At 30.6% G+C, this 11598-nt stretch overlaps 2 protein-coding genes across 2 annotated transcripts in view; one reads left to right on the forward strand and one right to left on the reverse strand.

Moving 5' to 3' along the window:
- LOC145312473 (uncharacterized) overlaps positions 1-11598 on the forward strand; it is a 396718-nt gene that overhangs the window by 256480 nt on the left and 128640 nt on the right. The window lies entirely within an intron of this gene.
- On the reverse strand, positions 822-10356 carry LOC145323762 (uncharacterized). Its single transcript, XM_080166316.1, has 6 exons — positions 10295-10356; positions 9626-9694; positions 9018-9086; positions 3851-3916; positions 1379-1541; positions 822-908 (listed from the first exon to the last, which is right to left on the reverse strand). Exons 1-6 carry the CDS (start codon positions 10354-10356, stop codon positions 822-824), a joined length of 516 nt encoding a protein of 171 aa, XP_080022442.1.

The raw sequence follows: 11598 nt of genomic DNA on the forward strand, positions 1-11598 counted from the left end.
GAGATTTTAGTCAAGTTTAAATATTTTCAAACAAGGATGACAACATCCATCCTCATGTTGCGAAGCACAAAATCTACTATAAAATTAACAAACAGACAAAGTGAGTTATAGAGCAAGTTAGCTGTTATCATAACAAAGAAAAGAAAGAGAGATATATGCAAATAAATATAAAAAAAAATAAAATCACGAACACTTAAAAAATTTAGGTTTATGTCTAAAGTTTTAAAAAGAATAGCAGCTAAAAAGGTGCGTAAAAGCAGTCAGATTACCATAAAAATTTTAATACCCAATTATGGAGCATACAGATAGGAATATTGGCAAGAAGTTTCAGCCGTGTATCTTTTGCTGGAGCAGAGAAAATCTTAAAAGCAGTCCGACTGCTATAGGTGTTTTATACTTAATCATGCGGTTCCAGGACAAACGCAGGAGTCCCAAACGTCGGAGTGGATAAACGCAGGAGTGTGAAAATATTAATTTAATTAAGTATTTCTATACAGGTTAAGTTAGGTTAAGATTTGAATATACAAATAAACCCCCGCAGGGGATAGACATTTAAAATCCTACAAGATAGTTTAAAATTGGTTAGGTTAGGAATAGTTTCCATTCCGAAGATTGTCCATTCCGACGTTTGGGAATCCTGCGTTTGCCCTAGGACCAATTATGCTCCATATTGATGGGAATGTTGACAAGAAGTTTCAGCCTTCTATCTTTTATAGGAGCATCCTCCAAAACGTTTCAGACGAACAGACAGACGGACATTTCAAATTATAGAGTAGCTTCGCTACTAAAAATAAACATGCAACATTTGATTAATAATTATTTTATAATAAATATATAAAGTTCCTGATTGGCCCTTGTTTGCACAGACAGTCCTTACATCCACCACAACCCTTATCCATACAGCATAACTAAAATATTAATTTTATAGTCTTTATAATATTAATCATGTTAAGGCAGTCCTTACATACACCACTAAAATATTCATTAGTACAGTCCTTATAAGATTAATATATTCACAGACAGTCCTTACATCCACCACAACCCTTATCCATACAACATAACTAAAATATTCATTAATACAGTCCTTATAAGATTAATCATGTTCAGATAGTCCTTAATTCCACCATAACACATAATTCCAACATACATGATAAGTAATAAGAAAATTTTTAAAGAAAAGTCCTTTTGCATTAAATTTAGAATAACTTTAATAGAAAAAAATATAAAATAAATTTGGATACGCTTCATATTTATTTATGAAAAAATTCAAACAGGCTGCTCTATAGAATTGTAAAGTAATGGAGTCAAACACAAATATTTTTTTCAGATGGTATTAAAAACTATAAAACAAAATAAAAATACCACAAATACTTCCTACCTTACAGCAAGACTTTCTAAGGCCCCTGGGTCCTGCCCATTGGTTGGTAATACTCTCCTTACTACCTACCTTGCAACAAGACTTTCTAAGGCCCCTGGGTCCTGCCCATTGGTTGGTAATACTCTCCTTTCTCCATGTCAGGGGCTCCATTCGTTCCAATCGTCTAGAATCAATATTAATATTAAATGATAATCCTGTAAATATATACTTTTTGATTTTTTATTGTAACAGCTGAGATTACTAAATTGGTCCAACTTAATGTTTTGAGTTTGAAGAGTTACACTGGTGTACTTTTTTATTTAACACATCTTTTGTAAAAACCTTAAAATTAAAATTAAAACGATGCAATTAATGATGCTTCATAAATTGCACAATGTAGAACCTTTATCGTCAAGGTACAAATTTTATGATAAATAAAAGTTTAACCAACTACAAGATTTACATATTTTTTTTAAAAATCATACATACAGATTAAGTGAAACAAAGCTTTATAGAACACACTTGATAAAAATCCATCTGACTATAACTTTCTTAGGATGTAGTATACCCTTTCATTAGTATACTTATTTCCATATTCTGCAACCTGTAATTTACCTTTATATTCAGGGATTTCAAGGGATAAGTCAATGAACAATAATATACATTACCAATGACAGAAAACCAAGTTAAAACTTCGTAGAATAAAATTATTTTTTGAAAAGTTTAAACACTACTAATTAGAACCAACTAATCCAAAGGTTTAAGGCCACAAATAAGAAAACGAGGGTATAAAACTTTGGGTACCAGTGTAATCAAAAGTCTATATCCCCTTCCTCCCTGCTTTAAAATACGACAACAGTTCTTTATCATCAATTTGATTAATTATTTTACTTTAATTTAAATTTACTTAAAGTAATGATGAAAGCATAATTAGACAAAGTATTTTAACACTAAAAATGAATTAAGAATATTTAGAAACCATTATGAGAAGTAAATAAATTTGGAAATACAGCCAGTACAAAGTAGTATTCATGAATAAAGTCAGTGATGGAGGGGATATTGGGCTGTTTATTACACTAGTCCCCAAAGTTAAATAATTAGTTAATGATTTTCATTGAATTTTTATTGATTGGTTCATTAAGTTGAGTGTCCAAACGTTGCAACCACTAATTTTAATGTAAAGAAAGGGTAATTTTGTGTATAACCATTGGGGATGTACATTGTACATCAATTTATCGGTCATTGTCTTATCCATTTAGATCCTTTTACTAAAGTACTTGAAAGCGTTTTTGTGTGTATTTTTAATTGGATTCGGTAGGGGCGTCAAAACCCCCCTTAAAAATGAAATTGGGAACGCCTACCACCTCCTTTATCACTCCTTCATGGTTTCATACCCCCTGGTGAAACAATGTACACGCCACTGTGGATACTTGCTAATAAAAATTCAAAATAAATACCCCCCCCCCCTAAAAAAAAAAATGTGTTTGAATTTCTAGCATCCTCCAAATTATTAAATTCAGTCGCCTGCTTTGTTAAAATCATATTTTATCAAAATTGAACGTATTATATTTCTATTTGCTTCGTATAAAATGTATAATTTTGCAATAAATATAATCAGCAAATATTTATAAATGTGTACAATAAACGTCATTTCAGGAAATACATTATAAAATCAATCATGTTTCCCTTTACAATTAAAATTTACTTCATGTCAAATATGATACAAACAAAAGAACAGTAAAATTTGCTCAATCAACCTTCTAATAAATTTTGATTTCTAGGTCGGTGCCAATGTACTTTGTTAATATCTCATGGAGGGAAGGGACATATGACTGCTTATTACACTAGTCCCGAAAGTTTTAAATAATTTTGATTGATTGGTTCATTAAGTTAAGTGTCCAAACGTTTCAACCAATATTGAAGATGTACAATGTACATGAATTTATTGGCCATTGTCTTATCTCTTAGATCCCTGGTAAATAGTACCTAAGTAGAAGTAAGAAGCTTCTCTGAAGTGCACAGACAAATGAATGTTGCTTTTATAAATGAAACAAACAGACAGAAAAAAGACAGAGTGACAGACAAACAGACAGAGAGATAGGTAAACAGACATAGACAAAAAGACAGACAAACTGATAGAAAGACAAACAAACATAGGCAAAAAAAAGACAGACTAACTGATAGGCAGAAAAACAGACAGACAGATAGCATAGACAGACAAACAAACAGATAAAGAGGAAAACCGACATTTAGACAGACGGATTAACAGACACGTTAGTACTTTATATTATAAACTAGCGGCTTCGCCCCTTGCATCTAGGAGCTCTATATTCGAAACCATACCCAGACTCAAAACATGAAATAGATTTAAACCATCTCAGGACCTATAAAAATATTTACTGTAAATGAGAACCATGTCGGTTCAGTGGTTAGCAAGATCCTTTACTACAGACAAAAGAACTTTCTACTTTATATAATAGCATTTAACTTAACCTGTAATTTTGATTAAGCTGAAGGTATGTGGAGCCAAAACAAAACTGTTCTACATCTCTCCCTGACCTAAATATAAATAATATCCGGATCATGGAAAGAAAACGAAGTAGCGGGTTTCGTCGTATTTCCACACCCACAGTAGCTTTTCTCCTATTTCTAGCCTCTGCGGGGAGTCTAACCATGCGGGGCAATCATCAACATTTACCTAACCTAACCAAACTTTAAATAACCTATCATAAGCTACTGTAAAAATACGTCAAAAGCCGCTACTTCGTTTTCTTTCCATGATCCTTTTGCTTTCATTTCCAAAATAGAATATCATTTATTATAGACTTATTGTGATAATCTACGAGAAACTTTTGAAGAAAAATTATTGCCCATCATTAACTCAAATTAAGAAAAAAGAACAGTGTAGTGTAATAAAGTAAGAATAATAGCGAATTCTAGTAATTTTACTCAGTCGATTCATAGTTTGTCATAGTCATAGTCGGACTTATTATTGGAACAGCGGAAAGTGTCATATGTGACGTCATAAAAATACGTATGAAAGTGAAGGATGAGAGGAGAAGCGGGAAAGGAAAAAACTAATGAAGAGATGGATAATAGACGTAATTTATGACGTTACACATGACACTTTCCGCTGTCCCCTTATTATAAAACACCTGCGCAGCAAACAAGACGAGGAACTGTGGTGTGCACAGGATTTTGTCAATGGGGGTAAAACAAAGGGAAAAGCAAGCTTTTTTCTTAATTTCAATATCAACATTTTTTGCCAATTATTTTAAAAAGCTTGAAAATATATAAACTGTGGTTTTATAAATAACTAATTAGTTAGCCAATTAAACAAATAATTAAGCTGAAAAAATTCCGCAAGAAATATTTCTATGAAAAATTGCAAACTAAAATTTATAATTATTTAATGAGAAGAAAACTTTTATATAAAATATTTATATTATTGAACAAAAATTTTTACTTTAGTTTGTTTTATATAAGTTGCCAAAATTATATTAATAACAAAGGTTTCTTAAATAAGGACATCCTTTTTTTAAAAGTTTGAAAATGTGTATTTCATTGTTTATTATACTTTATTCTAATATTATATGATTAACTTATAAATGTAATATTATAATTATATAGTGTAATCAACGTGTTACACTTATAATATACAAGTATGTAATCTACAGGGTGTCCAAACAAAATAAAAATATTTTGTATAACTTTTCACTCTAAATCTGTAATGCTTTTGACAGCCTCAAACAATTTGTTATTATTCCATGTTAATACACAGGAATTATAAATGTTCATGGGACACCCTATAAATATTATTCCATGTCAATACACAGGAATTATAAATGTTTATAGGACACCCTGTAAATATTATTCCATGTTTATACACAGGAATTATAAATATTTATAGGACACCCTGTAAATATTATTCCATGTTTATACACAGGAATTATAAATGTTTATAGGTCACCCTCTAAATATTGTTCCATGTTTATACACAGGAATTATAAATGTTTATAGGTCACCCTGTAAATATTATTCCATGTTTATACACAGGAATTATAAATATTTATAGGACACCCTGTAGATATTATTCCATGTTTATACACAGGAATTATAAATATTTATAGGACACCCTGTAGATATTATTCCATGTTTATACACAGGAATTATAAATATTTATAGGCCACCCTGTAAATATTATTCCATGTTAATACACAGGAATTATAAATGTTTATAGGTCACCCTCTAAATATTATTCCATGTTAGTACACAGGAATTTTTAATGTTTATAGGTCACCCTGTAAATATTATTCCATGTTTATACACAGGAATTATAAATATTTATAGGACACCCTGTAAATATTATTCCATGTTTATACACAGGAATTATAAATGTTTATAGGTCACCCTCTAAATATTATTCCATGTTAGTACACAGGAATTATAAATATTTATAGGTCACCCTGTAAATATTATTCCATGTTAATACACAGGAATTATAAATATTCATAGGACACCCTGTAAATATTATTCCATGTTTATACACAGGAATTATAAATATTTATAGGTCACCCTGTAAATATTATTTCATGTTTATACACAGGAATTATAAATATTTATAGGACACCCTGTAAATATTATTCCATGTTTATACACAGGAATTATAAATATTTATAGGACACCCTGTAGATATTATTCCATGTTTATACACAGGAATTATAAATATTTATAGATCACCCTGTAAATATTATTCCATGTTTATACACAGGAATTATAAATATTTATAGATCACCCTGTAAATATTATTCCATGTTTATACACAGGAATTATAAATATTTATAGGACACCCTGTAAATATTATTCCATGTTTATACACAGGAATTATAAATATTTATAGGACACCCTGTAAATATTATTCTATGTTTATACACAGGAATTATAAATATTTATAGGACACCCTGTAGATATTATTCCATGTTTATACACAGGAATTATAAATGTTCATAGGGCACCCTCTAAATATCATTCCATGTTTATACACAGGAATTATAAATATTTAAAGATCACCCTGTAAATATTATTCCATGTTTATACACAGGAATTATAAATATTTATAGGACACCCTGTAAATATTATTCCATGTTTATACACAGGAATTATAAATGTTCATAGGGCACCCTGTAAATATTATTCCATGTTTATACACAGGAATTATAAATATTTATAGGACACCTTGTAAATACTATTCCATGTTTATACACAGGAATTATAAATGTTTATAGGTCACCCTGTAAATATTATTCCATGTTAATACACAGGAATTATAAATGTTTATAGGTCACCCTGTAAATATTATTCCATGTTAATACACAGGAATTATAAATGTTTATAGGGCATAGGAATTATAAATATTTATAGATCACCCTGTAAATATTATTCCATGTTTATACACAGGAATTATAAATATTTATAGATCACCCTGTAAATATTATTCCATGTTTATACACAGGAATTATAAATATTTGTAGGACACCCTGTAAATATTATTCCATGTTTATACACAGGAAATATAAATATTTATAGGACACCCTGTAAATATTATTCTATGTTTATACACAGGAATTATAAATATTTATAGGACACCCTGTAGATATTATTCCATGTTTATACACAGGAATTATAAATGTTCATAGGGCACCCTCTAAATATCATTCCATGTTTATACACGGGAATTATAAATATTTATAGATCACCCTGTAAATATTATTCCATGTTTATACACAGGAATTATAAATATTTATAGGACACCCTGTAAATATTATTCCATGTTTATACACAGGAATTATAAATGTTCATAGGGCACCCTGTAAATATTATTCCATGTTTATACACAGGAATTATAAATATTTATAGGACACCTTGTAAATACTATTCCATGTTTATACACAGGAATTATAAATGTTTATAGGTCACCCTGTAAATATTATTCCATGTTAATACACAGGAATTATAAATGTTTATAGGTCACCCTGTAAATATTATTCCATGTTAATACACAGGAATTATAAATGTTTATAGGGCATAGGAATTATAAATATTTATAGATCACCCTGTAAATATTATTCCATGTTTATACACAGGAATTATAAATATTTATAGATCACCCTGTAAATATTATTCCATGTTTATACACAGGAATTATAAATATTTATAGGACACCCTGTAAATATTATTCCATGTTTATACACAGGAATTATAAATATTTATAGATCACCCTCTAAATATCATTCCATGTTTATACACAGGAATTATAAATATTTATAGATCACCCTGTAAATATTATTCCATGTTTATACACAGGAATTATAAATATTTATAGGACACCCTGTAAATATTATTCCATGTTTATACACAGGAATTATAAATGTTCATAGGGCACCCTGTAAATATTATTCCATGTTTATACACAGGAATTATAAATATTTATAGGACACCTTGTAAATACTATTCCATGTTTATACACAGGAATTATAAATGTTTATAGGTCACCCTGTAAATATTATTCCATGTTAATACACAGGAATTATAAATGTTTATAGGTCACCCTGTAAATATTATTCCATGTTAATACACAGGAATTATAAATGTTTATAGGGCACCCTGTAAATATTATTCCATGTTAATACATAGGAATTATAAATGGAATTTGTATGTGAACTTGGAGCAACATATTAATTGTAATGCATATAAGTCATGCAATACATACATAGGCGTACATAAGTGTGTTTAGAGGGGAAGTACAATTTCTTAGGTTAGGGGAGGGGAAAAAATGCCTTTCCTTTTAGGTTGCACATATTAATATAAATATATTTCTGAAAATATCTGTACAAAGTACACACCACCACTAAATACATTATTATAAATATATTTTAAACAAAGAAAAAACTAAAATACTCATGTTTAAAAAACTTTTGTAAATTTAGTGACAGATAATACATCTATAATACAAAGTAGAACGATGTCTGTCTGTCTGTCTGTCCGTCTGTCCGTCTGTCTGTCCGTCTGAAGCTTAAGATCTCAGTAACCACTGAACCGATTGGGCTCTACTCTTCAGGGAATATACCTACTGGTCCTGTGATGGTTTTGAGCTATTTTCTTGGGGGGTGGGACACCCCCAACCCCCCCAAAAAATGAAAAATACCCCCCCAAAAAATTTTTTTTTTTTAATTTTTCTTTTTAAATCTAAAATACGAAAAATTAGGTTGATCAAACCTCTTGGAGCACAGCCCCTAGAGGCTAGGGGCGAAGTCGCTAGTAGTATAATAACATACTAGCAGCTACGTCCCTAGCCTCTAGGGGCTCTTTATTTAAAGAGGTTGAGAAGGGCATTAAAAATCGCTAAAATTTAGAAATAGAATGGCTTAAAACCAACACAAGACCTATGTAAAGTAAATTATTCAGCATCACCACTATTATATAACTATGATAGTTATTTAACGCCTCGTATTCTGTAGATATAAAAATGATAAATTATAATGTTAAACCAGTTTTGCTTGGTTTTTCGGGGCTAAGAAAACTGGTATTAATCTTATGATTTTTATCTTAATAATCCAGCGAATATTAATAGGTTTGGAAGCCATACTGGAAATTGTTTTACCTTTGTGTTAGAGTATCCAGAATCCTAAAGGTATGAGCTGCCAAAACATCACGTACAATATCAGTGTAACTAAACAAATAAGTAATTTTTTACAACGGTGAAAATATTATTATCACAAAGAACTTTTAATTGTTTTTAGTTTAATAAAATAAACTTTGTTTTGAAAGTTACAGATTAAATGACTGATGTCTTGTAGACCATCTACAGTACAAAAAATACAAAGTATTAACTATATTATCAACGACCACAAAAGGGCAAGGGTGCTGTCCTTGACAATGTAACGTCAGGTCCAACACACAAAGATAAATAAGGGGAGCCATTCCTCCTTTTTTGTCCAAATACCCGAGGTATCAGGTTAAGTAACACCCAAGAGGCAACAAACTCTTTGATTGCACGACCCTTGTCTGAAAGTCCTAACTGTGCCATTATTTTGCAATGAGCTACGCTTGTTTTGGGGAAATGCATTTCCCCTACTCTAACAATTAATGTCACGCATCTTATTTGGTAGCAGTAGGAAACATTCCTATCATCTTTAGTTATGACACAGTGTCGGCCCGATATTCGAACCTTTCACCTTTCCGTCGACGAGTACAAACTACAAAGTATACCTGGAAGATGGTTTAGTAAGATGGAGAGGATCCCACTCAATATTCACAAGGAAAGAACAAGAATAATTTCTACATAACATGGCATATTCATAAAAATAAAATAGAACTAAGAAAAACTACAGTAGGACCCACAAAAGATATTTTTTGGGTTAGCAGCGCATATTTCTTTGTGAATCATTAAGAGCCGAATATTTCCTTGTTCTCTATACATTTGCACACCAGAATATATATAAAAAAAAAGGATCCCACTCAATATTCACAAGGAAAGAAAAAGAATAATTTCTACAAATATGGCATATTCATAAATATAAAATAATAGGTATAGAAAAACTATCCTATTATATAAAACTAGCGGTTGTGCCCCTAGCATCCAGAGGCACTATATTCGAAGGGATAAGCTTCACTGTAAAGGAGAACCATATCAGTTTAGCGGTTAGCGATATTCTTGGCTACAGACCAAGAAAAGCTTACTTCTTTATATAACAGGATAGTAAGGTTAATAATATTTTAAATTTTTATATTCGTAGAAAATTGGATGTAATACGATGCTATACACATTTTTTTCATTTTCAGTATTGCTGAGAACCAGTTCAAATCCACCGGGTATTAATCGGTTTTTAAGCGATACTGGAAAAATTATTCCAATTTATTTGATGGAATTGCCAGTTCCTGTCGCCTCCTCTGGCCAGCTCATGAAAGTCTAAACCTGACTTGGGTACACTCACGTTCATCCTGGCACATTTTATACAGCTTTACAACATTTTTTTAATAAAATATTTTGTTCTGTGACAATTATGACAGAGAGAGAGGGAACAATAGGTTGTTTATTACACAATCCCCAAAGTTTTCTTATTGTTTGGCTTTACAACTTTGATTGATTAGTTCATTAAGTTGAGTGTTTAAACGTTTTAACCACTAATTTTATCTAAAGAAGGGATAATTTTGTGTATCATCATTTGATATACATCAATTTATCGACCATTGTCTTATCCCTTTATATCCTTTCAATTTTGGCCATATGCATTGGTAGCTTATCAGAAATATTCACAAGATTTCATGAAAACTGATATCTTTTTTGAAATGAAAAGGATTACTTTAAAAAAAACTGAAAGAACTATTCTTCCAGCTATAGTAAAGCTAAAATAAGAGTTTTCTGCTAACTTACTTAGACGTATGGATTGGAAAAAGGCATAATATTAATATTGCTAGATAAAACTCTTAATGGTAGTTGACTAATGGACAGTAGGAAAAAACCCTAGTTATAAATATATAGCTGCACAACTAAAAAGATAGTCGGTTATTAATAAGTTAAAATAAGTACACATTTCCAGGGATCTAAATGGACAAGACAATGCCCGATAAATTGATGTAAATCTTCAATGATGATAAACAAAATTACCCTTTTTAAAGATTACAATTAGTGGTTGAAACCAGTGTTGCGGAGCCGGAGCCGATAGCCGTGAGCCGCCATATATTGCTGGAGCCGGAGCTAGAATCGTAATTTTCTTTAAAAAACGGCTCCGGCTCTGGACTATATGAACAAAGATATTTTTTATAAATTATGATTTGGTAACTCTGTTTTGTCATGTGCAAATGCCATTTTTAAGTTTTTCAAGTCCATTTTATCAAAAATTTAACTTTTAAAACCTTTAAAAGTCAAAAATAGACGTAGAAAAAAAATATGTCGAGTTTTTCTTGATTTTAGGTCGGAGCCGGAGCCGCACCAAAATCGAACGGCTCTGCAACGCTGGTTGAAAAGCTTGGACACACAACTTAATGGAAAAACCAATGAAAACTTAACAAAAGTCCCTAAAGTTTTTGAAGCAACAAATAAGAAAACGTTTTTATAAAACTTTGGGGACTAGAATGATTACCAGCCCAATGTCCTCTCCCTCCCTGACAAAATGCAGTGGAGTTAACTTAAGTTTGACAAAATATAAACCAAAATATATTTGTTAAATTTACAGCTGACT

The sequence above is a fragment of the Acartia tonsa genome, chromosome 1 (genome assembly GCF_053477335.1).
Source record: "Acartia tonsa isolate MP-2025a chromosome 1, ASM5347733v1, whole genome shotgun sequence".
In the NCBI taxonomy this organism is placed as follows: domain Eukaryota; kingdom Metazoa; phylum Arthropoda; class Copepoda; order Calanoida; family Acartiidae; genus Acartia; species Acartia tonsa.

Excerpts from the sequence above, each read along its gene's own strand:
- LOC145323762 (XM_080166316.1), bottom strand. The coding sequence starts at position 10,356 with ATGAACGTGAGTGTACCCAAGTCAGGTTTAGACTTTCATGAGCTGGCC. Across the intron at positions 3,917-9,017 it reads CTGGATACTCTAACACAAAG|GTCAGGGAGAGATGTAGAAC; the intron begins GTAAAACAATTT and ends ATTTATATTTAG. Across the intron at positions 1,542-3,850 it reads CAGCTTAATCAAAATTACAG|ACGATTGGAACGAATGGAGC; the intron begins GTTAAGTTAAAT and ends TATTGATTCTAG.